Source organism: Ctenopharyngodon idella, chromosome 10 (assembly GCF_019924925.1).
Source record: "Ctenopharyngodon idella isolate HZGC_01 chromosome 10, HZGC01, whole genome shotgun sequence".
NCBI lineage: Eukaryota > Metazoa > Chordata > Actinopteri > Cypriniformes > Xenocyprididae > Ctenopharyngodon > Ctenopharyngodon idella.
The window spans coordinates 32,725,976-32,753,405 of NC_067229.1; the positions used below are offsets into that span (position 1 = coordinate 32,725,976).

General features: G+C 36.5%; 1 protein-coding gene across 7 annotated transcripts; it reads right to left on the reverse strand.

Annotated features, from left to right (window-relative positions):
* Window positions 1-331: 331 nt before the first annotated feature.
* On the reverse strand, window positions 332-26,886 carry nsd3 (nuclear receptor binding SET domain protein 3). Of its 7 annotated transcripts, none has more exons than XM_051911216.1 (24): window positions 26,548-26,886; window positions 25,955-25,998; window positions 24,206-25,236; window positions 23,902-24,061; window positions 23,326-23,480; window positions 22,649-23,248; window positions 20,942-21,059; window positions 20,740-20,831; window positions 19,365-19,410; window positions 19,094-19,224; window positions 18,772-18,897; window positions 17,835-17,961; window positions 17,377-17,574; window positions 17,070-17,249; window positions 12,917-13,066; window positions 10,142-10,298; window positions 8,887-9,089; window positions 8,642-8,754; window positions 7,907-8,176; window positions 6,527-6,643; window positions 6,299-6,440; window positions 6,121-6,227; window positions 5,698-5,902; window positions 332-3,704 (listed from the first exon to the last, which is right to left on the reverse strand). In XM_051911216.1, exons 3-24 carry the CDS (start codon window positions 25,190-25,192, stop codon window positions 3,415-3,417), a joined length of 4,674 nt encoding a protein of 1,557 aa, XP_051767176.1. In that variant the 5' UTR covers window positions 25,193-25,236; window positions 25,955-25,998; window positions 26,548-26,886; the 3' UTR covers window positions 332-3,414. The 7 variants fall into 7 exon arrangements, with proteins under 7 accessions (XP_051767176.1, XP_051767174.1, XP_051767175.1 ...); XM_051911214.1 differs by having other exon boundaries at window positions 24,206-25,239; XM_051911215.1 differs by lacking the exon at window positions 25,955-25,998.
* Window positions 26,887-27,430: the final 544 nt, after the last annotated feature.

Below are 27,430 nucleotides of genomic sequence, written 5' to 3' on the forward strand. Positions count from 1 at the left end.
GCAAACGAGTGGAAAAATGAGTGAAGTAATATTTAGCTAAATGTTACTTTTGGAAACACAATGCGATGATTCGAATGTATCAGTGAATCAAGAACGGTCCGAGCGAATCGATTCGCCCATGAATCTGAAATTTCAGTCGTATCACGAATCATGCGCCCTCTAGAGACTGTCACACGCATTAAAAAAAAACCCAACCTTTTTTTTTTTTAGTCTATGGCCCCATCCCTCAACAATTTTTGCACATTCAAATTTCCTCAGACGCTGGACACCACTAAATATGTGACGACATAATCTACGACAAACTCATTCAAATGTGAATTCAAAGAAACACTTGAACATTCATTACAGTTTATTGAAGTCAAACCAGGCAAGTCTGAAAACGTTTAAATCTGTGGAATGTCGCTTAAAGTACTCTCAGAATAAATTATGAATTCTGAAGAAATACATCTCAAAAGTTGGTCAAATAAAATACAAGAAAAGAAATGTACAAAATGTTTCTACGTTCACAAACATTCAGAAGCAATATTACAAGCATTCTTATGACACTACAATATAATGACAATGGCGTTTTTTTTTCGTTTTTTTTTTCGCTTTCGACTATGTACAATTGATCAAGCATCATTCTCTTACACAATGCAATGACAGGCTACATAACATAGCCCAAGAAATCTCTATCCATGAGTAGTACATCATTAGAAAACTTGGAGAGGACATACATTCTACCCAAGCCATATCATTTAGGATAAATTTTATTCAGTTGGAGTGTGTAATGTGATCCAATGCGCATGGTGAAAAATATTACAATAACATTAAACTTTACACAAACTCTGTAACTCAGTAGCAAGAATTAGTAAACAGTCTATTTAAAAGGAATGTGAAATCAGTACACAGAAATCAAAGTGTAAGCTGGTAGGACACCACCTTTAGTAAATTTAGTTAAGCAACACAAAGAACATGCTCGGATAGCACAAAATGATAATGACACTTCAAATACACATAAAAAATGTACACAAAGTACAGTGCACTGACACCAAACACTGGAATCAATGGAGGTAATACACTTTTAACATTTGATGCGGCAAAATCGATATAGCAACAAATCAGTTACAGTCAGATTAGTTATTGAACCACTGAATAAACAAATTCCGCTGGGGAAAAAAAAAATAAAATAAAATGAGGGTTCAAACAAAATATCAATGGCAATTTCCGTAATCATCCGTATTCGATTAAACATGTTTAAAAAAAAAAAAAAAAAAAAAAAAAAAGGCCAAATAAAGAAAGTAAAAATTAGAGTAAAAACAATAGTACCGACAATGACCAGGAAAAACAAATATGTGCTTTGCATCCCGCCAACTGCATTTTCTTGATATTCTTAATCATAAACATAAGGGCAAACATTGGTATTTTAGGAACAAAAGTGCCTATGAATTCTAAAAATAAAAAGCAAGCTATATAAAAATAAATGTAAACTATAAAAATATCACATATCAGAACATAAGCAAAATAGACCCAAAATGCCTTCCATGTTTCATTATGCAGATGCAAGTAAGAGCATACATTATTTTCATAAACATACAAATCTCAGTTTGGCAGTCAAATCTTCAGAGTTCCTTAAATTTGCCGTCGGATGCAAGAATCCAGTACAGATATCCACCAATAACGCTCCATTTCGAGACAAGAAAATAATAAATACAGAAATGAACGAAGGCAAAATGGACACGATTCAAGTAAAATGAAAATTTGCAGCGCTTTCCCTCCTTTCCATAAAGTGACAAACATACTGGTGGTGCCATCACGTATAATACTTGTACTGTGGTCTATAAAAACGTTCATGTGAAATGACTAACGAGTAAGTATACAAAGCCCATGTGCCGAAGCCGTCGAGATCGAGTCTTCATCCGTGCAAACTGTGGCACAGCACGACTGCACAGCTACCAGTAACAAGAGAGTAACAGTTCCACTTTACAGCACAGGCATCAAAGCTATTGAGTTAAGTAGATTCACATCAAGTACAAGTCACAGAGAGGAATATGCTACACTCTGTCGTAAACCGTACAGCCTTCCCCCTACGTCCGACCACATGACAGTTTAGTTTTAGCGAAGAAACGCGTGTTGTTACAGCCGAACGCAATCGAAGAACGATGCTAAAGGAGATTAACTAAAGTGTGCAGTTAAGGTACGGTTTGATACCTTTGAAATGGGTCTAGAATGTACAGCAATATACTAGGCGTGAAATACAATCAAAAAAAAAAAAAAGAAAAAAAAAAAAAGAAAAACAGTAAATCTGATTATATTTACACTCGGAAACAAATGTAAACCAAAAAAAATTTGAGAAAAAAAAATAAAATAAAAATCACATTATTTAAAGATTGTACTCACAGTCTCACAACTAGCGCTGCTCGGAAACATATGGGTTCCTCGTATTTGATATTACACACTGGCACCTGTTCAATACTCACAATGGTAAATATCTGTTTAAGACACATGGCAGTGTTGGAGTATATGTGGCTTAACACTACACCATCAAACGTTACCGTTTGTACACATCGGAACTGATCTTCTCGGGTGACCGATAGTTATTTCTAACACTTATACCTCTGAATTTTACTCAATGGACCGAAAGGTGATGGCAATACAGTACCGGCCAAGCAATTATGTAATTTTGCTGACAAAAAGGGCACATATACAACAATACGATTAGTGATATCAAATTGACTAATACAGATGAATAATACTGTACATTGTGAATGGATGTAAACATCGACATAAATATATTAATGATTATATATCTTACAAATCACAAACTCACTGGAATGGGGCGGCAGTTGAACAAACCTCGTATGTCTTTTGAATCGTTCTTTGTTTTTTGTTTTGTTTTTGTTTTTTTAAGATGTTACCACGACAGGCTCATATTCAGACATGTAGTGAAATCCTACTGGTGAGGGGCGAATGGTTGTGCCCGACACATATTACAACAGTCTTTTCTATTTACATGAGGTACATAAATAAAGTTCTTGGTTTAAAGTGTTTATAGAGTGTTTTTAAGTACCATAGATGTGGAAACTGACTTCGCCGCTGAAAGGCGTCGTTTTAACCGAGTGTTTTTTGCCGAAACGGAGCACGTCTGAGAAAAAAACCCAGTGAGAATTAGCTGTGAAATTTTGCTTATAAAACCAGAAATGAGTCGCTTATATTGTTATATAAGCCTGTATGAATTTGACATGAGGCCGTAAATTGATATGTTTGAAAAATTCATATCAGCTGCTGTACATTTGGAATGAATCAAACCAGTTTATCATCAGGTCCACTTGGTTTAAATAAAAAGTGGACCAGCTAGCTGCATGTATCTACTGTAGTTTGAACTTTCATGTACTTTGATGTGGTTTTCAACGCTTCCTTGGTGCTTTGGCCCAGTCACTCTCCCTCTCCCCCCTCGTCGTCATCCTCTTCCTCCTCGTTGCCGTCGTCCCCTTCCTCTCCGGGTTCGAGGAGTTCCTTCTTTACAGCGGCCTGGCTAGTGTTAGCCTGAGGCCCTAAGGGTCTCTGGGGGTCATGGTTCGAGCAGCAGGGCCGGTTGTCCAGGGCAGACATTGCCAGCTGTCCTCTCTCATGCTCTCGGCAGAAGGAGGCGGGGCAGAAGTGGCAGAAGGAGGTGGCAGCGCGCTGGCACACGCTGCACTGATGCCAGGGGCATTCCCATCGCCCTGAGAAAGACAAAAGAAACACATGAATCGCACAACATGAAAGCAGCTCAAGAGAGAACTTTTCCTACTCTCATACTACCAATTTCTTTTCTATTTAACAGATTAATATCATTACCATCTCATCCTGATTGAATTGTCAGTCGGATTATAACAGTCGGGTTATAACAGGTCAATGACAAATAAGGAAAAATCTTTTAAAAACCTAAACAAATGTGCCAAATTCTTGGAAATGTGCTCTTTTTCTATTTGTGTTGGTTTTGAAAAACTTTTAACATTTTCAAGAAAAGTTTCACTTTAATGATTCTTAAAAATATCATGTGCTGTGACTATCAAGTAAAAATAACTTACCTTACATTGAATACATTTACATGTATTCAAGGTGTATCTACACATTTTCAAAAAGGTTTCTAAATGTATTTTTCAACCTGTCAAGTACTTTTACAAAAATCATGAATTATTCATTTAGAAATAATTTGGGGAGTCACACCACATGACATTTTACAACCTGAACTAACCTTTTGTAATAAAAAGGTCAAATTAACTGATATTTTCAGAGACTTGTTTGTTGGCCATGACACAATCATAAAGGTCTGCAGGGGTCCTCTCTATGATATCACTTCTGGTTTTGTTTTTTTTCCTCCCTGTATGTTGGCTGCACCATGTGACATGGTTTTGGTCAAAATGTAGAAACATACAGAAAATATATTTGTGACCCGTGCTGTCAAAATGAGTCAGAACGCACACGGGCTAATTTCCAACTACAGGGAAAACAAGTGAAAAATGTCAATTTTGGTCGAATTTGAGGTTTTCACAAAAATAATTAAGCCCTCGTCTAGCGATCCCAATACTCCAAATAGCAATTAAACATCTAAAAGTATCTTTATTTGTTCGTTTTCTGAGAGAAGTACCTTTCCTTTGACCATGAAAAATGCTGTTTTCTCTACTCGCTTCTGGACGACTGGCACTTCCTCTCAGAACAAGTTTGGGATGGTTTTCAAGCGCAGCAATCCAACTTTGTGAATAATCAGAGAATTCTTGATGGCTTGAGTGTAAACCAATGAAATATGATTTTAAAACTCATGCTGATGTAAACAAAACGATCTTACTCGCGCTGACAGATACACTCGCACGATTTCACAATGCCATGATTTCGATATACACATATACACAGAATTACAGTATTTTCCCAAAAAAATTAATAAATAAAATAAATAAATAAATAAAAAATCTGTCTTAGCGAGTATTCACGCAAACATTATCTGTTGTGTCTTAAGTGAACATTTGGTTAACTGTTGGAGAAAAACATCTGATGTGTGACACAGTAGGTCTTAATGTACAGGCTGTCTGTTTCATTAATGTTAATCAAACAATTGTGGAATTACGGAAAAAAGTTGAACATATATTTCTTCCTATAGATGTGGGTTTTGTCTGGGTTTGTGCCAAATTTGGTGGTATTACCAGGGATTTTAAGGGATGGTTGCTAGGTGATTGTTTTACAACCTTCAGAAAACTTTAACTCAATTTTTCTCAAAAAAATTCTACTGAATTCAAATTCATTTTTTGTCGGATTCCAATGAATCATTCATCATTTGAAGGTTTTTTAATAGAGAATGTGACTCATTAAACTAAAGCTTTTTTATTCAGTAATAATTTCATGCTGCTTTTTTTTTTTTTTTTTTTTAATTTCATTTCCCCCCCCCTTTATTATGATATCAGGACAGTTGTATTACATTGACTTTTTTTTATTTTATTCTCTCTCAAAAATGTTTTCTTTATTAAAAAATATCTGAGCTGATATCTTCCCCTGGTAATTCTGTTGTAATAAAAATAATTAAACTAAAAAATATGTCATTTTAATGTTGTACATTTTTAGCATTTTAATGAAAATTATGCTAATATAACTACATTTAAATAATTTTAAGCCATATGGCCCCCCCGGAAGTTTACTAAGGCCCCCTAGACAAGAAGAGCTGGAGAGACTGACAGCACGTACCGTATGGAGGTTTCGTCAGGTTGAGGCAAAGGAGATGGTAGGCCTTCGGGCAATCCTTTTTGTCACACATGACCAGCTCTCCTCCCTCTCCACAGCAGTAGCAGTAATACTCATGGGTCTGTTTGCTCTCCGTCTTCAGTTTGCGCTTCTTGGGCTTGAGTTTAGCATTGCGCACCTTCTCTTCCCTCTCCATAACCACTGCACTCTACAGGAAGTGAAACAAGGTTTAAGACAGACATGATGAAGATGATAGAAAAATAAATAAAAGTACAAGGAACCAAGAGAAAGACAAACAACAACCTAGAGTTATATAAAGCGCAAATACACCTCAGCTATTGGAAACTCCAGAGAATTGTCAATTGAGCAACAGGAAATCATGGGTAAGCACTTCATGTGTTCCTGTCTAATTTAATTAGGCTTTACCTTGGGCTTGACTCCAAGAAAACCACTGCAGTTCTCGGACCCGCAGTGGCACGATGTCCTTCCATTACCCAGACAATCCAGGTTGTAATTAAAGGTCAATTCCGTGTCTGAAGAAAATGATTGTCAATTAGCTTCTAAACAAACATTTTGTCACTTCTTCAAAGAAAATACTTCTTACCAGCAGCGATATCACACAAAGTGAATAGTCCTATTCGCACATCACCGTTCACAGTCCACTTCTGAGTCTCACAGTTGGGACTGCAGCTGTGGTTCATAAAGCGTGACAAATTCCCTTTGGGTCCAGCATCAATCACACGGTCCTGAAAAGCACAGGAGGGTTCACTTTAATACAGCTGAGATGGCGTTATAATGTGACATGCACAAAGTGAACACGAAACAGTGGTACCTTTGTGAGGGTCAGCATGTAAAAGTTGGTCACGTGGTTCTCATTGGCATGTCTTATTCGTTGCTTGCACTCCTCAGAGTCAATCAGTTCCCCAACATACTCCATGACAAAATCACCCTAAATGCAACCAAACAATACCCAAAAGATCAGTAAAAAGAAACATCTGTGACACATAATAAAGACTGATCAAAAATAAAAACTGATCAAGTAGAAAATATTCACAAAAAGATTCTCACATCAATATTTCACACGTTTGACATTCCAAAAAAAAAAAAAAAAAAAAGTCAGAATACCAGAATGAATTCTACATACAGTTAAATTAAATACAAAATAAAATTAAATCTACATACAATTAAATTAATAAATAGATGTACACACGAAATAATAATTTATAATAATAACAACAATAATAAGATATGACATTTAAGATTTTGGCTATGTAAAGGAGCCATAAATAAAATGTCATTTTTTGTATTTTCATGTAGCTTTTTTTTTAGTGCTGAAAAACAGGCCACCATCTCTAATAAATAAATAAAATTACAGTATTCTTACATTTTTGGAACAATGAATTTTCAGTCAATCATGACAGAGAAAGGTTTAAAAAAATACTATAGATACTACACTCACAAACATTAATTTCTAACCTATTAAATATTTTTGAGCTGAGCAAAACCATGTTATTTTAGTATTTTTACATACTACTTTTACTATTTATTAATATTTTTAATTAGCGTTTGTTTTTATATTTTCAGTTTTTTATTTTAATTTGTTTAATAATTAGTAATTTTGTAATTTTTATTACATTTTAAATGTTATTATTAAGTTACATTTCTTTCCAGTTAATAATTTTACCCCCAGTTTCACAGACAAGCCTCAAGCCTAGTCCCAGACTAAAATGCATTATTGAGCTGTTTCATCTGAAAGCAACTTGCACTGACATACCTTAAAATATATGTCAGTGCCATTGTTTTGTCTCAAGATGCACACCAGTAATGATTTTATTTTCTAAGGCATGTTTATAAAAGCTACTTAAATGTCCTAATTAAAGTAAGGCCTAATCCTGGCTTAATTTAGCCTTGTCTGTGAAACCAGGCCTTAGTGGTTCAACTTAAACTGAAGTTAGTTGTCAGTGCAACATTTCTAAAGTTTTATTTATTGTAATATTTATATTTCATTTTATATTTATTTCAATTAACAAAAATATCTTAGTTTTAGTTTATGATAATAACCCTGGAGCATAACTAGAAATATGTAGTCACTATAAAGTTTACAACATAAGATTTTGTTTATTTCAAAGATGTTTCCAACTTATAACTTTTTTTAATTAAACTCCAGGCCATTAGTGCTATTAGACTTTATGCTCAGACAGCCAACTTTCACCTTCTTGAGGTCCTGCTTGGTCTTTAGGCCCCATCCTCGGCCGTTGGTCTTGATGACCTCAGTGTCAGGGTAGAGGCGTTTAGAAAAGCACTGGTTGTGGCAGCGGTCACCTGCGGGACAGACTTGCGGGTGGCACTCGTACTGCAGCATGCGGTTCAAGCACTGAGAGTCCTGGCTGCACGGACGATCATCTGTGGGTTTGCAGTTGCAACGTGGGATCTCGGAGAGGTCGGCGACGTGCACCTGCACCTTCCCAACTGGCTTATTGGACTGAGGTAAGAAACAAGGACAAGAATATAGAATTTTAGTTTGTTTTAATATGATTTTTGCTTTTTTGTACAGTCACATTGTAGAGAAATTAATATGAAAGGTGTATACGAAAAGGATGGGCCGTATTATGGTACCATGTGACAGCAGAAATGTGTCAACCAATAGGTCAGATTATAATTTATATACAGAAACATACACATAAAATACATTTTTTTCTTATTGAGCAAACTATAATCTTTTTTATAAATTTAAAAAATATTATTAAATAAAATGTTTAAATTATTCTTAAAATACAATTAGATATTACTACATGGTTATGTAAAATTGAAAGAAGATCAAATTGATTATCCAGCCAAAATAGTTATATTGTGATTATACAACTTGTATCTACTGAAAACATCACAAACTTTTCAAATGGAAGAATAAAATGCTTGCTTGATGCTTGATTTGAAGTACATCTTGTACCTTGATAAGTTTGTATGGTGGGGGTCTGCGGGAGTTGCGCTCCTGTTCAAGGGCCTCCTTGGTTTCTCGCTGTGCTTTTAGTTCCTGGAACCTTTTTGCTGCCTCCTCAAGTGCTTTACAACACAAAAAACATTTAGATGTCAATTTAACTTGACATTTATTCAAGTCATCACCTTTACATGAAACATATGGCTAATTAATATAACAGAATAATAAAACTCCACTGCATTGGTCTAGTATCTCACCTTTTTTAAATGTCTTGTTGATGCCAACTTGCCCCTCTGCAAAGTTCTTATCACTCTCAACATATGGGAAAACTCTGCCCTGGTTTATCCAGTAATAGTCATGGGATCCAAAGAAAAAGACTGGAAAGTCACCAATGTCATGCTTCAGGCTCTGGATGTTGGAGGGAACAAGGCGAGGGTTGCATATCTCAGCGGGCCACCACCTACACATGGTTCAACATCAACATTAAGTCTACAACTTATTCATTGGTCACACAGTTAAAATTTAGACATTATCTTCTTGGAAAACAAAACAAAAATACTGATGACTCATGTTGCACTCGAAGGCTTGTCTAAATATTTGTCCAATCAAAGCTCTATACAGGAGAGTACAGGCAGGTGGACATTCCCATTCTACAGGTGCATCTCAAAATTAGAATATCATGGAAAAGTTCATTTTTTTCATAATTGAATTCAAAAAGTGAAACTTTCATATATTCTAGTATCATTACACATATAGTGAAATATTTCAAGCGTTTTTTGTTTGTTTTAATTTAGATGATTACGGCGTACAGCTCATGAAAATCAAAAATCCAGTATCTTAAAATAGAATATTTTGATCAATCAAAAAAGGATTTACAATACAGAAATGTTAAAATTCTGAAAAGTACAATGTTTGTTTATGGACTCAATACTTGGTCAGGGCTCCTTTAGCACGCATTACTGCATCAAAACGGCAGCGTTTAAGTTCATGTGGTATTAATCTAGAATATATTAAATTTTCACATTCTTAAATAACTGATGGAACATATTGAACTTTTCCACAATATGCAAATTTTTGAGACACAACTGTAGAATAGGAATGTTTCTCTGCCTGTACTATTTGCCTCTATAGCAAATTTCAATAGCAATATCACAGCTGACACACACTAAGTTATTTTAAAAGATAGGTACTGTTTAAAAAGGAAACAAACACGGGAAAGGAAATAACTCATCAAGCCATTTTTATGAACCTATTCACATAAAATCCGAATTTTCAAAACAAAACACCCATCAAAAGATTAAAAAATATAATCTTGGTGAACCCAAGTCAGAAATAAATGATTTGTAACTTCTTTTTTTTTCTTATGCATTACATTTTTAATATATTCTTTAAAAAACATATCTTTGGTGCAAAAAAATGTTGAATTTTATTAAATATTTTAGATTTTCGTCCCATGAACATGCCTTTAGTAAAATACATTTTAGGAGACTATCAACAGTTGAATGGATATACCTGTAGTTGCCCAGCTTGACCCAGACTATCTGCTTATAGTGAGGCTTCTTGCCCGCTCTGCATTCCCCACACAGCCACGTCCCCTCTGGCATCTCCATGTTCAAGCACTCGGCGTGGAACGCGGCGGGACAGGCCTCACAACACAACAGTCTTCCTCCTTTTTGACAAGCACACACACACACATAAACACAGAATCGAATAAACGGGCCCACAGTATCACCACATGCTTGTCCATTCCCAATAAGGCACTATTCCACAAACCGCATCCATGAGCATGTCAGAATCAGACAGTTGTGTGTCCTCCAAGATCGATATACGCCTCTGAAATGCTTCAACATACACGTTGAGATTCTAAATGCCAATTTGAAGTTCAATTTGACATGCTCAAAAGATAGGGTTTGATGACTAACACCTTTCACCATTGTTAATGTGTTTTTTTGTGCCAGGTGATTAAATAAGCAGCCAATAGTGAATGATCAGAGGGGGGAACTATGGGAAACATGCAGTGATGCACACTGACTGATAGCCCGCATTAACATCACCTGCAGTACACTAGCAGACAAAGAGCATGTATTTTGGATGGTGTCATTTAAAATGCTTGGTTTGACTGACAAGACAAATAGGGCTGATGGACAACCAAAAGACAGAGTTCATCAGTGAGTGCCCACTTTTCCTGCCATTTTGGTTCCGGGAGTTTATTCTCCAGATTCATTTTCTCCAGAAGGATTTAAAAAAAAAAAAAAAAAAAAAAAAAAAAAAAACTCTTAAATAAAGAGTTCTATTACTGAACCAAACCAACCAGCTTTAAAGGAATCACAACAATCATATTCGTTAAAGCAAAAACTTTATTATGCATTTAATTTATGAGGTAATGAACAATAAGCTCAAGGAACAATATAAATAAAAAACAATAAATAAACTAATTAAAAGTACTATATATTAAAAAATATATAAATAATAAAAAAACTATATATTTTATGTTCATTGCAAAAATATTCAGATATACACAAATATTTAAAGGGTCATTTCACCCTACAATGAAAATTAAGTCATCATTTACTCACACTGGTGTTGTTCTAATGCAGTATGACCTTCTTTCTTTTTTTGGACCACAAAAAGAGAATTAAATTTTTTTTTTAAAAAGTCCCGCTCGTGCTTGTCCTTATATTAGCAGTGAATAGCGACCAGCGTGAAGCTTTTTAAAAAGACGCAAAAGTATAACAGAACGATTCCATGCGACACATCTTATATCCCATGTGTTTTGGTGGTATATAGAGATTAGTGAAAAGCAAACTGAAATTTAATGTATTTAACGAAAATCCTGACCTTGGCCATTGTTCTTCTGTGCACGGCTGTGCGATGTGTGCTTTTGTGAGACTCTACTAGAGCCACAGTTCACTCCAGCTCGTCCAGAAAAAGCACACAAGTTGTAAGAAATCAAGACTAAAAAAAAAAAAAAACGCAACATGAAATACAATTCATGTACTTTGTTGGTCGCAACAAAAAAAGTTATCGTGTTCACATCTGTCAACTTTCATTTTGACTGTCATCAGACAATCGTAGTTCCAGCCCAGAGATATTCATCTCAGTAAAGAAAGGACACGGATACTTTTTTGGGATTTCTAGGCATTGTGTTTCATGTCACGTTTATTAATCTTGATTTCTCACAACTTGTGCGCTTTTCTGGGCGAGTCGGAGTGAACTGTGGCGCTAATGGAGTCTACGAACAAACATGTGCCATGCACAGACGATCAATGGCCAAAGTCAGGATTTTCGTTAAATAGTACATTAAATTTCAGTTTGTTTTTCACCAAACCCTATCCTAAATATACAACACGTGTTGCATGGGACCATTCTGTGATACTTCTGAATATTTTTTAAAAGCTTGATGCTGCTTTTCACTTCCATTATACGGACGAGTGAGAGCAGGACATTTTTTAAAATGTCCCCTTTTGTGGTCCCAAAAAGAAAGAACGGCATAATGCATTAGAACAACACCAGGGTGAATAAATGATGAATTCATTTTCATTTAAGGGTGAACTATCCTTTTAAGTAGTCAGAAGTGTAGAGAACTGTCTCTAAACAGTTAAGGAATTAGCAATGTAATAGTTTCCATGGAATATTAAAAAAAAAAAAAAAAAAAAAAAAAAAAGGTTTTTTGAGGTCAAACTGAAATCTTTAGCTTTAGCAGAAGCATCTATCAGTGCTAATCATTGAAGCTCAAGATGTAGAAGTTATCTTTAAAAATCTACATCTCCATGGACAAAATGAATGGGATTTTTACTTCCGGGACCCTGCTGTTGGCTTTATTAAAATTGCCATCCAAAATATGTTTATGTTCGGAGGGTGGTAGGGTATAATTGTGCTCAAGCAAAACAAGCCAAGCAATTAATGCTAAGCTGAAGTGTGTTACGGACTCAGAATAACAATTTACATGACATAACCTAGTTAAATTGTTAAAACCATTTACACAAAGATTTGAGTATTACGGTGACTTTAATTTATTTCTCTACCCTATATCCCAAAAATTGTTAATCCACACTAATTTAAAAGGCTGCTATCTGATTTTAAACTAAAGAACTCTGTGAAAATTTAAGATATTTGTTGCTGCGTGTTATTTGAAGCCCACTATGTGCATTAGAAGCAGCGTGATGGTGTAAAATTATGAGCAATAAAATGACTCCAAAAACAAACAAATAAATAAAAAGTAGCAATAAGACAGCTGTGAAAGCATACAGATGGCAAACTACATAAACCAAGAAAACATGATTTTACCTTTCCCAATATTCTTTTTGGTAGCTGACGAAGAAGAAGGAATCATAGGTAATTTCATCAACTCAGCACGATTTGACTCAGTCAGAAGGTAGTGCGACTTAAAGGTATATGAACTTAATATGGTGTCAGTATGGTCGTGCACTAAAAGCCCTACACGAGACAAACAGGAAAAGTCATGAGTAATGAAACTACCCATGATTCCAGAAAACACACATTAGGAAAAAAAAAAGACACGTGATTAAATAAGTAGTCCTGAAAAGAGAACACACAAAAAAGGAGAGTCTTAAGAGGAATACTGCAGTGTTAGAGTGGGAGCTTTAGGGATTTGCTGGATAAACAATTGTGGTTTTCTTGCAGTTTTGTGCTTTTAAATGGTAGCCAAATCTTAAATGAACAGGTTCATTCAAATATGTAAATGGAGTAATTTTTTCACCCTCATGTTGCTCCACACCTATCTTTCAGTGAATAAAGACTTACATTTTAATCTGTTTCGCACACATATGGCTTCAGCTAACTTGGAATGTAGACAGAGACATAGGCTACATGCACACTGTCAGTTATATCACATCACACGTACTCTCTGTATATAGGCCTATCATTTGCGGGCATTAGGGAGCCACTATCAATATACAGGGTATTGAAATTGGTTTTGAATGCCCACTTGCTTTTTACTTCCACTTTCAAATTTGCGATAACGTACTCTGTGCATGGGGAGAGGCAGTACTGACCGCACATTTTAAGCTACAAGATAAGATATTTGTCAATGATGCTCAGAATCTGTTGTGCACCAAATCCTCCGACATCATTCTGTCAGTCATCTCTCCTTACTCTTGTTACGTGATAAGTAAAATCTGACTCCTGCTGCACTGTGCTGCGACTCTGCAGCTCGTGGTGTATGGAGAAGAGCAGACGCTTTCAGTTTATAATTGTAGGGTCCCTTGTCCAACTGAACAAAATTATTTTTATTTTTATAAAAAAGCAAAACGTCAGTGGGGGCGGAGCCGCGGTGGCCAAGTAAAGTAATCAGTGTAAGGCCGTACACTGTGTAACACCGACTACCACAGCAAGCCTAGTTGTGAGTCCTGAATTTACAGGTGAGTTTGCTCATCGAATGTGGTTATAACTAGGGCTGGGCGATATGGCTGAAAACTGTATCACGATATCAGTGTTTCATATCGGTCGATATCGATAATTATTGATATTTTTTATGACCCATTTAAAATAAGGACCAGGAGAAAAATATATTACATTTAAACATTTTTATTTTAAACTTAACTTTCCTCTGATCATAATCCCCTCAGTTATTAAGACAGAAATGTCAACAACCATGGAAAACTCAAATAATTAAAATGTTGTGCGGTGTTGCAGCTACAGATGTTGTTGGTTGAATACGGCTGTGCTCCAAAGGGTGAGCGCGGCTAAGGTGGTACATCAAGTTTGTGGTATTACCAGTCTTGGCAGGGACGACGGTCTTGCATAATTTGCAGACGACATTGGTCTGACTACGGTCAGACTTATAATATCCAAAAAACTGCCATACTGGCGAGCTGACTTTTCCTCTTTTATTTACAATTTCCTCGCTTGCTGCGGCACTCATTTTCTGCTTATTAGTCGCCGGTTACTGAAGAGGAATCCAGCAGACCAGCACGAGACAACGATATGGCACAACCAAACTTGATACTGTTACATGATTGGCTGTTAGCGTGTCACTCCCTACGTTGCTAGGTTACCAGAGAGTGCCTTTGTTAATGCAACCAAACTTGCTTCGCAACCTCTGTTTTCTTCCGAACACTTTTTTTATTGATATCGATCACGTGTCTATCGCGATACATATCGTTATCGTTTTATCGCCCAGCCCTAGTTGTAACTGCCGTAAATAACTGAACTGTTTGTGTGAACGTAACCACATTAAGGACTCAAATACAGAACTGACAACTGTATTCTCAGAGCCTAGAATTAACACTCGCCAAGAGCCAAATGATAGCAGAAAGCATCTCAGACACTGTGCGAATACTAAACTGAGCTCTCTTTCACGTCTTCTTGCACTTGAGCGGACAAATTCTTACAAATGTATTATGTCAAAAAATGCAGAGTATCCTAGCAAACAGTCGGTTATGTTTTAAGTGAACGTAAACATGTGAGAAAGCAAACGCATGTGTAGAGTATCAATATATTAGACCCATGCATTCAATCTTAAAGTGAGAGCCTCCTAATATTCCTGCTGCTGTCTGTTTTTTATGTAAATATAACAAAGGACAAAGAAGAAGAAAAAAATAAAATAAAATCAAAATAAATAAATAAAAATCACACTACTCTTGACTGAATAACTTTTGTAACTTTAATAAGGATTAATTAATAAGGATGTTTATTTATACAGTGAAGACTATGCCGTATTATTTTACATTTGCTTACTTTATTAAATTTTCGTACTTAAATTGTCAGGCCTACCTGATAAGCACTGTTTATTTCATTTGTATCTTTGTTATATTGTATTTATTTGTGCTTTTGCTTGTAATTTGACTATTTGTTCTTATTTTATTACTAACTGTTTACCTGTATTTAATAAGGTTTTAAATTTATATTAGTTAGGCTAGAAGTTTTATCTGTAGTATCGAAATTGTAATAGAGAATTGTGAATTTTTACTGGAACCTACAATTTTTACAGTCATCACTGCACTCTGTCATTCATTGCCGGTACATTTTCTTAAGTCACCAGCCATTGGCAGGTGTGGCAAAAAGTTAGTTTTAGGCCCTGTGTATTCTGTTGCTGTGTGAACATGGCCACTTTCATGATATGTTTATGGTGCTATTGAATCCTTATTTGACCTTGAAAACTTTAGTCCTCAATTGCAACTGCATGGGGATTTTTTTTTTTTTTTTTTCCCCTTTTTCAAAATTTCTCTTTTTGCATTTCAGAGAAGAAATAAAGTAATGTGTTCGGAACAACATGAGGGTCAGTAAATGACAGCTTTAACTCCTTTAATGACAAAGCTTATATAATAAGAAATACTAGTTATAAAGATCAAGTGGCAGCTGCTCCCATGCCAACACAGACAAATTCAGTTTATCATTACCAATTAGTTAGTTCCTGGAGAAATTAGAGTGTTAAAGATCTTTTTTTTTTTTAAAAAGTGGGAAGGTGTCTGATAATTTTTAAAACTTATAGATGCAATCAATGATATTCACTAATGGGTACATTCTAAGTAAAACCAATGCTGAGTGCGTACATGTGCAACAAAATGCGATCAAAAAAACAGTGCATTTAAAAAAATACCCATTTACAGCATTATTATTATTATTTTTTTTTTAGGTCTTGGCATATTATAGGCTTACATTTGCTGTAAGATTCTGCATTGAACGCACTCATTGGCATTAATTTAGAGATGCACAAAATTGTGACCATATTTGGCATCACTCAATATAACCAATTAACTTAAAATGGATTTTTAAACCAGATATTTTGATATTGCAGATATAACTTAAGTCTGTTGTTAAACATTTAATGTCTATTTTTACTTTAATATATGTAGATTAATTAATTAATTATGAAGGGAATAATCTCTATTTCAGTGCATCCCTATGAAAAATGATAACTATAAGCTAGAGATAACTTCAGAATAACTTCTGAAAGTGGGAGATTTTTACAAAAATCAATTAAAATTGCTCACTGGAATGTCTTAAATTATTAATGATGATTTTTTTTTTCTTTTTTTCATTTTAAAAGTTCAAAATTAGATATTAAATTTTGAATTCAATCTCAGTCCTTCCCCAGAAGAATCACAGACAATTAAAAAGTTACTAATTAGTAGGAAACAGACATGATCTGATGGATCACAAACACAAGGTACATCTAACAGTAAAGGATTAGATGACAAGAGAGAAGGTCAGAGGTCACACTAAAAAAGTATCCAACTCTTAAAGAGAAGGAACATTGAACATTGCAAAGAATGACACCAGAGAACATTAAAATACTAATGTGGTGTGTGAAGACTGTTAAAAAATGTTGCATTCACTAAGTGCACATACGTTTTGACAAGAACTCATTTAAATGTCATTTAAAGTATGATATACAATGAACACAAAAATCTAATCATCTCAGTAATTATGAAATTAGCTATTATGCAAGGACTGAAGAATGACAGGCTAAACGTACCTCGAGCGCAGATGAAACACCAGCCTACATTTACAGGTAAGGAAAAGTGTCCGTTCTTCCTGGAACTGGAGTGGTTGCTACATATGATGATGTGGGGTGTTATCAACACACTGCCAGCTGCAACACAGCCGTCTCCTGTGTGATACGCCACCGGACAGCGGATACATCGCATCATACGGCCTTTAAAAAAAAAAAAAAAAAAAAAAAAAAGAGGCTGGTCAATGTGTCTGAAGAATGTTTCAGAAACATGCTTCTGAAAATACTTCTGTAAAATGCAATGAATAAGTTCAACATATCTGTGGTCTACCTTTGCCAGCTTTGTGAAGGTCTCTGTCGAGACAGCATGTGGCACAGCTGTGCTGAGGGCAGCGGAGGCCTCTAGTATCGGTGGTGGTGCCGGTGTACTTGCGGGCACAGGTATCGTGGTAAAATCGGCCACAACCATTCACAGCACACCGCTTCACATCACCCTCCGTGTCCTTGCAGGAGAAACAAGGGTGGGAACCTGGAGAAAGTGACGGCAGACAAATAGATTAGACTGGACAGGTCCAAATTATTCAAAAACTTATTTCAATGTTCTACTAAAATTCTCTAATTCTCAGAAAAACTAAAATGCATGACAAAATAATGATTTTTTAAAAAAAAATCTATTCACATTAAGATATTGTATGTCTATGCTAAGCTCATTTTCTCAACATTATTATTGGGTTGTTTAACTGGTTACAGCTTTTGAAAATCTGATCACAAATCAGATGTATTGCTCACCTGTCTTACACTCTGGACACAGAAGTTCACCCTCTGTTCCACTGTTAGATCCCAAACACTCTGGATGAAACAGCCTGTGACAGTCTCCCTCACAGCTCACCAAAGAATCCCCGAACGTTTCACACACCTATGAGATTGAACAGAAGAACCACAACAACAGATTCTCATTACACCTGAAAGAGTCATACAAAATCTGAACTATTTTACATTTTTGTGGATGCTATGAAAACTTGTTTCCACCAAGAAATAAAAAAAACAAAAGACTTTATTTTGCAATTAATTGTTAAATTTAATAATTATGATTTTTTTCCCCCCTCATAATTCAGAGTTTATATCTCACAAATAAATTTTTTTTAATATAATAGTCAACATTTGAAGTAGATCAAAACCTTTCATCAAAGTTGTCTTAAAACCTTCTTCTTAGGACAACTTTGATGAACTTTTTTGATCCACTTCAAATGTTGACTACTGTATATAAACTCGGAATTGCAAGGGGAGAAAAAGTCAGAATTGCAAGATATAAACTCGCAATAGATTTTTTTTTTCTTGCAATTGCAATCCTGACTTTTCTCTCCTCGCAATTCCGAGTTTAGATACTAAAAATATCTTTTTTCTCAGAATTGCGAGATGTAAACTCACAGAAAAGTCACAATTGTAAGAAAAAAAGAACAGCAATCATTTGAAATTTATATACTGTCATTTTTTTATCAATTTAATGCATCCTATCTGAATAAAAGTATTAATTTCTTGAAATGGACCAACCCCAAACTTTTGAACTGTAGTGTATTTTTTGACTATGATATTACCTGCAGTACAGTACGTTTTATTTGACTGTATCCCATCTAAAATCTCATCCCATTTTTAAGTGATACTTTAATTGAAAGATGACTTCATGCTGTTGTTTATAGGTACTAAAAAATGTGTTTATAGTGCTCACATGGCAGACAGTGTCCTTTTTTGAGGAACTTCCTCCCTGGCGGGACAAGCTGGAGTCCACAGACTGCGCATCAGATCCGTCAGCATCTACTGTAGCAGGACTGTCTGAGCGCTTCCCAAATCCGGTCTACCAGGGATGCAAATGGATGCAAAAATGTGACTTTAAAGGCAAAGTCCATATGTCATTTGGCCACAAAACATGCTAGACATTCAAATGAACAAATCTGTCATAACAATTGTGTAACCCAAGTAGGGCTGTATCACTTGTGTCAAATCAACAGATCCTGCTCATACTGTGACTGTATTTTTGAGTCTAGTCTGACCTGTGGGTCATTGAGGCCTCTGGAGTCAGAATCAGAAGTATCTCTGTACAGTGAGCTGGCCATCTCCACATCAGTAGATGCTCTGCTGCGTTTCTTCAGTGGTTTACACGAGTCTGAGATCTCACTGGCACCTACAGGATTGGAGTAGTGTTAGTAGGGGGATATTGATCTATAAATTAGTTAATAGGCTGATTAATCATTTAAAACATAATATCTAAGAAAACAATTTAGAAAAACTTAAATGTAAAATTCATAATGTAGTGTCAAGCACCTTTTTGCGACCCAGTTTTGAAATCCATCTGAGGTGCTGTTTCAGCCTGCAGAACAAAACACATAAAAAGGCATGTTTGTTATAAGATGTTCCCCTTCTACTTGACACACACACACAAACCATCCTAGGTGTATATGACTTTCTTATTTCAGCCAAACACAGTCGGAGTTATATTAAAAAATATCCTGGCTCTTCCAAGCTTTATAATGGGAGTGAATGGTGCCATTTTTTTTAATCCCAAAAAAGCGCATCCATCCATCATAAAAGTAATCCATACGGCTCCAGGGGGTCAATAAAGGCCTTCTGAAGTGAAGTGAAGTGATGAGTTTTTGTAAGAAAGAAATATCCATAATTATAACATTACAGACTTTAATCAGGACTATAATCATAGGGCTGGGCAACAAACTCAAGCTACTCTGACATTTCTCTTTAAAAATTCTCATTTTAGAGTTCTGATTTGTGACCCGTGTTTTGTTTTGCTCTATCCTCTGCGCTTGCGTCAGGTTAGAGGTCACTCTTCGACCAGAACTAGACTCGTGAATGGCTGTTACCGGAAGCCAGTTATTATATATTTTTTTTATAAATATGGATTTTTTTTTTTCTCACAAAAATGCATTGCTTTGCTTCAGAAGGCCTTTATTAACCCCCTGAAGTCGTATGGATTACTTTTATGATGGCTGGATATGCTTTTTTGGGTTTTAAATTCTAGGGTACCATTCACTCCCATTATAAAGTTTGGAAAAGCCAGGACACTCTGATTGTGTTCGTCTGGAAGAAGAAAGTCATATGCACCTACAATGGCTTGAGGTTGAGTAAATTATGGGATAATTTTCATTTTTGGGTGAACTATCCCTTTAATTGTGCATCTTTTTAGCACAAGTTTAGTCAATTACAGATTGTTTTAACAACAGTTAGTGCTGTTTACTAGATGCAATAAATGCTTCACAAATTGAATTTGAAAAGTGTATTTGAAAAAACTGAGTTTGAAAGTAATGTTTGTTTACATTTTCTTTCTGTCACGGCATCAGTAATAATACAGTACAAATTCTTTCATTATTTTAAGAGCCGATTCAAGCGTCTGGATTGCAGTGGTGGAGTGATGCTGTACAATATATCAGACTGTAATAGTCTGCACTGCAGTATTCTCTATGATCGAGCATTCAGAACTTGTCCGAAAGATGAGGAATTGTGCTGTGCAAATAACGTCCTCCACAAATATATAATAGATAATTATAAATATATAAATAACAAAATAAACAGGTTTGCACCGCCATCAGATTTGGATCATTCTTTTAGTGAATCAGGTAATAAAACTAGGTGGTGAAAATAAATAAATGCAGCGGGTTTGTTGGATTCATCAAAATTTGTGCTTTACCTGTTCTTTCTTCACTTTCTTTTTTGGCACTGGTTCCACACTCTTCTCTGATTCGGAACGGCTTCGCACAGACCGGCGCTGCTGCTTTCTCTCTGGTATCACACAAACAGAGGATGTTTTCAGAGATCAGACTGATACTGCAAAGGACATCTGAATATCTCTGCAAAAGGGAGTTTGTGTAACTGTTGGTGCTCATATGTACCTGTGGATTGCTCTGCTGAAGCGTGCTCAGCGCTGTCCTGGTCACTCCAGCCTGACGGAGACGCAGCTTGCTCCTCTTCACTGGAACACGTCTCTGCTTCTGCCTTATCACTGGAGCCCTTTGTGGGATAGATTGAGAAACATTTATTTAAAAATAAATAAATAAATAAAAACCTACCAACGCAAGGCGCAAGAGTAAGCGCAGAGTCCTAATTTTTGGTTGGCTAGCTGCACCTTAGTAATTTACTAAATAGTAGGCTATAACAGCTTTGCATGTATTAGCAACACTTTCAACTAAATGCATTATACTGGATTAGTAATGTTTCAAAGCAAATTTGGTGACGTTTATTCTGGCAAACCATAGTTTATTCTGCATAGTTATCTAGTTAGTATACCCTGGCTTAAATGATTCAGATGGGAAACCTATACAAAAACAACGTAATACTAAACAAACTAGTAAAATTAGTAAACTAGTTACACTAGGATGCAAATAGCCAGTGTTATTTTAGCATCTATTTTACTATATTTATATATATTTTCAATTTGCTTTTGTTTTTATATTTTCAGATTTCATTTGCTTCATAGTTATGCATTATGTCCTAGTCTTCAAGACTTTTGGTGTAAGATTTTCAGTGTCATCTCTGAAATTACTAATCAACCTATTGAATTGAGTTTTGAAATTGAGTTTTTATTTGTGTTTGGAGACATGAGCTTTGTTTGTCCAAGTCTCAACAACAATTCCTTTCTTACAGACTTTTAGCGGCCTAAAAACTTATTTTAACTTTCTGGAAAAATAAACTGCCTCCCCCTTTCCAGCTTTGGCTCAACAAACTCTCAAAGGCACTTCACCTGGTACATATATGGTTTCTTTTGTGGAATAAGAGACAACAGTTTGCTAAAACATGGGAACCCTTCATAAGGTATTTAGAGGGAGAAGGTAGTAGAGACTTGATGGAAATGGATGTTGACTAAATTTGAGTTAGCTCTAAGAGCCATTCCACTGTTGACTGTTTTTAGCAGTCTTCCCCATGCGGTGCGTATCAAGCAGACAAAGAGTGGTGGGTGGGGAGTTGTTCTGGAATATTCTGTATGTTGGAATATATGCATATGTTTGCATATGTGTGTATATTAAGTTTACGTTTTTTATCTAATATTTAAATTTGTGTTTTATTTCAACTTTATTTCAATATAGTCCCCTTGGAATTATAAGGTTCTATCTGACATTTTTATCTGACACATTCTTACTCTGTGACTTATTTACATTATGTGATGTTTTTTTTTTTTTTTTTTTTGTGTACATTTTGGGACTTATTTAGAAAACAAAAAGGTTCTATCTACAAAGTCCAATGGAATGCAAAAACTTTGAAGATCAATATCTCAAAACTGCTCAGAATGCAGACAGAACCTTATAATTCCAAGGGGACGATATGTGTGTGCGCATATGCATATATGCATTTATGTATATATACTTAATTGCAGAAGGAACGATAACTATTTTGTTAGATTTTTGTAAGCATAGGGAAAATATAAGGAAAATACAGAGGATATTTTGATTTCTGCCAAAATTATCTGTATTGTGTATTGTGTATTTTTCTCCAATTAAAAAAAAAAATGCATTTTTGAAATTACGTTATGGCATTTCCTTATAAAACTCTTTATTTTCTGTACTAGACTTCCTCATGTTCATGAGCATTTTTTCCATTCTTACCTCAGGTGACTGAACCTGATCGATGGGCCTCTCCTCACTCTCTATCTTCTTAGGTAAGTCCACCTTTTGCATTGGGAGTTGCCAGTCGCACTTGATGATCTCCACATTGAGTTTCTTCATGGTAATGGAGAGCGGGAGGAGCTTGCGGGCTGCAGCAGTCCTCCAGGGTGTCCTGACTGGAGGTGGGGAGGGTTCCTCCGGGAAGGGATCTGGTTTTGGGGGGCTATGGGGTTGCTTTTGGTCCATATCATCCTCTCCCTGATTGGGAGATGATTGTTCACCACTACTATTGATACTGCACTGCCTCCGCGGCTGTTGCCGACGACGAACAGGCTCCTCTTTGGCTCCAGCACCGCCTTTAGAACGTCTCTGCTTGCGTTCAGGCCGGTTTTTACCAGTTGCCCTAGGGGAAGTCACAGTTTCGGCTGCAGCTTCAACAGCAGCAGCAGCAGCAGCAGCAGCAGCACCTGGTTCCTTGTCGATGTAGATGAAGGTATAGTTCTCGTTGCGTTCTTCTCGTGTCATTTGCAGTGCGGCTTCTGCGTGAGCCACACCCACTTCCCACTGGGTACGCTCCTTCTGTGACTGAGGCTTCAGCAACTATAAAATAAACCACATAATGAGCACTCAGAAATTACCACAGAAAGGAGGTCATCAAATTTTGAGGTATGGGATACCTTTTGTTTCTCCGTTGGGTTGGTTGTCTTCCGGAGTGTTTCTGCTTGCAACTCATCAAATTGGCTCGCACCCTGGTACACCACAATTCTTTTCTCATGGATCCAGGCCCTCTCAGGGACACTCCCAAAGAATTGCACATGGTATTCCTTAACACCTTTCAGGAACCATTAGAAACATAAATATGAAGCAAGCCAGTAGAATTAGTAACTGAAATACCCTACATGACTTTTCCCAAATTTCTGCCTCGATTTGCAGTCTGGAGGAGTTGACGCTACTTGCTGGAAGTCAGAGCCAGTCTGCAGATTTTAGGCAATCGGAGATGACAGATTTCACAGAAAATTGTGTAGCATACTATGGGCACAGATTTTTTTAGTTCAAATTCTTGATTTCATCCAGTAAGAGGTTATCAAACAGGTTGTATCAAACACATAGCCTTACGATGCCCAGTTTTTCTATATAACCATTTTCAAAGTCGGTATGATGTCAAGTGTTTTAAAATCTGTTCAGATAGATTTGTGTAGAGTATTCCAACCTTAAAAATATGTACTTGTATGAACTTGTAGTAGATAAATTACCTCTTGTATTAAGACGTATATGAACGTTTGACTGAGGGTCTGATGACACCATGCACGGCCACCAAGGATACGTCCCAACCTTAGCCCACACCAAGTCACCGATCTCATACTCTTGACAAGAACCAGTGCTAGTGATGACCGAAGGAAAGTGTTTTTCGACCTAAACAAGAACACAAGATGGTCTTGGATGAACAGGAACAGTAAGCTTGAATCTCATAAGAGATTTCCCAGAGATTTCCAAGACTTTTTCCACATCTTCTGAAGTGGAAACGACAATAAACACAGTCAAAAATATGAAACTTACTTTCTGTTCCTTGGGTTCTGCTTTGGGGCTTTTGAGAGTTGAAGAAGGTTGCTCTTCTCTGAATGCAACATGACCTTCGCTGGGATGTGCAGGGTTGTGGACAACCCCAGACCGTTCCTCCATGCCTTTGCATGGCTGCTGGCTCTCCTCTTCTTGACAAACACCATGTCTGCTGCTTCTCTTTTTCCTCTTCTCCTTCTTCTGCTCATGTCTTCTCCTTGAAGCCTCACCGGCCTGAACCTCTTGCAGCAGGTCCCCGCACAGTGAGGACTCGAACAGCTCCCTGCCATTCTGGTAAGTCTTAATGATCTTTATTTTGATCTCTGGGGAGCTGGTCTTTTTGGGAGTGGTGGTAGATTGCACAGTGGGGTTGGAGACAGTGCTTTCTTGAGGTGACAGGAGGGGTGGCGAAGAGGGCAAGAGCAAGGGAGGAGGGGGTGGCAAGACTTGAGGCATTAGGTGAGAGGCAGGAGGCGGGTGATGGTGGTGAGGTAACAGCGGTGGGTTATGTGGGTGGTGTTGCTGCTGATGGTGGTGGTGGTGATGGTGAGGAGGATGATGAGGCTGGTGGTGATGATGGGGGTGAGGCGGAGGTGAGATGTGTGTTGGAGGCTTCTCCTGGACCACTGGGGGTCTCAATACAGTGCCCTCGCCAAGCAGCAAACTGTGATCACCATAGTTTCGTATGGCGCCGTAGCCATTAGCTGAGCCATTGGGAAACTGAGAGTACAAGGCAAACTTGGCCTGTTGCTCATAGGTACCTACACCCGTTGGGTAACCGTTTGTAATAACTGGGAGGTCTTCAGCAGGGTAAGAAAAGCCTGACTCCAAAGGAGACTCAAAGTTTTGCTGTCCTCCATCATCTCCTGGGTCACTGATGGCTTCATAGACATCCTCCTGTCTGATGTTAGCGGAGTCAATAAGCTGAGGGGGTTGCTGAATTGTGTTTCCCATGATCCCTTGCATGAAAGAGAAGGAGAAATCCATTGTTCTGCTCCAGCATCCTTAAGTTTCCCTTTTTCTTACAGGGCCTGCTGATATGAGGAGAAACAGACAGAATGTCTTTATGAGGTACAAGTAGTTACCGAATCTTATCACATTTGTGAAACATTGCTCCAGGCAAAAATGTTTATTAAACTATTTAATAACCTTATTATGAGACAAAGCGGGTCAAGAATTTGTGGTTAATGCTATGCGCAAATAAGTCTGTGAGGGTATTATGCTGCTTCTGCAACGCTGCAATCGCCCTCCCAGGGGATAAATAAAAGTTTACTCTACTATACTCCAAGTTATGCCAACTTTCCCAGATTTTTGAGAGGAAACTTCATGCATAATTTAGATTGAAATCACAGTCTGTTTAGCATATTTAGTTCCAATCAAACATGTCCAATGCCATTTTCCTCATACTACATTCCCTCTACTTCCTACATATTTGTCAACAATGCATTACAATATTCATGTAATTAAGTTAAATCATCTTTTGAATTTTTCAATTTTCATAAGGTTCTATCCCTTTAATTATAAGTACACTATACCAAGCTGGCCAAAAAGAGAGACATGTTTACCAACAAAACAGTGTTTATTTTGTCTCTTTTGCTTGTTTTGTCTGTCCAGTAAGAACAAAAATAAAACAACCCGCTTAAGACTTTAATGTAGTACATGAACCACATCACTCAATGCCACATAACAATAAACTACTGTTTCTAAACAAACCACACTGAAAAATTGTTTCATGTCAAAGAAACAAACCTGCAATGACCAGCAGTTGGCTAACATTAGCCTGCTAGCGTTTTCTGGATAACAAAACAGAGCCGATATAAGCATATTATTAATGTATAGACACATACAACTTAATGAAAATGCTATATGGGTCACGAATAAACAAAATTAAGTTCTTGTGTAGTTAAAAAACAAATCCTGTTTTTTCAACAGCCTTGTAAATCGGACCCGTGTAATGTCGCTGCATTATATGAAAGGCGGCGTTAGCGGATGTGCTAATGTGTGTGTACATGGGGAAAACATTAACACGCGTACTTCTATGGTTTATCACCGGGGAATATTTTAAACAGACGGTTTGTTGTAAAATTGTATGTTCTTTAGTAAATTGCATCATGCGGAGAGCCTTAAAAACTGAAGAAGTGAATGCGAACATGCCAACATGGCTGCCCGTGCCCCTTTAAATCAAATTGGCCATATTACATTTCCATCAGGAAAAGGTGTGATGAAAACCATTGCTTTACTGTAACCAAAAACAGAAATGCATGCAGCGCTTGTTTTGATTCTAACGTATTCACATTATGAAACGAAGCATCGAAACAGCGGTAGAATAAAAGCGTCTGTACCTTCAGCGTGTTCCATTCTAAACAAATACACCAAATAAACTGGATTCCTGCTGCAGTTAACATAAATATATCAACACAAAGACCTATGACTCCACGTTTTTTTTAATCTAATCCGTTGTTTGGAAAGAAAATGGGGCTAGATCAGTCGTATGTCGATCCCCATGATAGGATGTGTGGCTGTGGAATCGGGAGAGGCCCCGTTTTTTTGCGGGATGCTCCTGCAGACCTAGGGAAATTTGGCTCCCATATATTTTATTATAGCCGTCTCCCTCCCTCTAGCTGTAACAAAAGCCCCTCTGCTTAAGGCCTCTGTCTCAGCGCCAAAATAAAATCTCCCCCATTGGCTGTGCTGCAAGATATGAGGGGCATGTTGGGACGAGTAGTTTTTTTTCTTCTTTCTTATGATAACAACAAAATAAAACCATTGAAGTGAGATGAATATTATTGCTTGACAACAAACAAAGCATAAGGATGTGATGAATGTATTAGAGTATAACTATATAATACATTAAATAATATAGTTTTTTAATTTTACTATAATTTTACTAATAATATATATATATATATATATAGCAGGGTACTATTTGACAATCCTAGACAATATATTTTATTATCTATGTATATCAGCCATGTATATCTATCTTTAGACAATAATAGTATTTACTATTTGTTATATACAAACTGTTATTTTAGAACATACACAATAACACAATAATTCACTGACCACATTATAAAATGTGAAATGTTAGGAAAAATGAATATAAAACATTTAAGATATTTTATGCTTTATGGATACAGAGGGGCAAGACACAGAGCTCTTTATTTATTAAATAACTACCGGTTTAACTTTACATAAATTGTTTTAAGAAAATGCAATCCATTT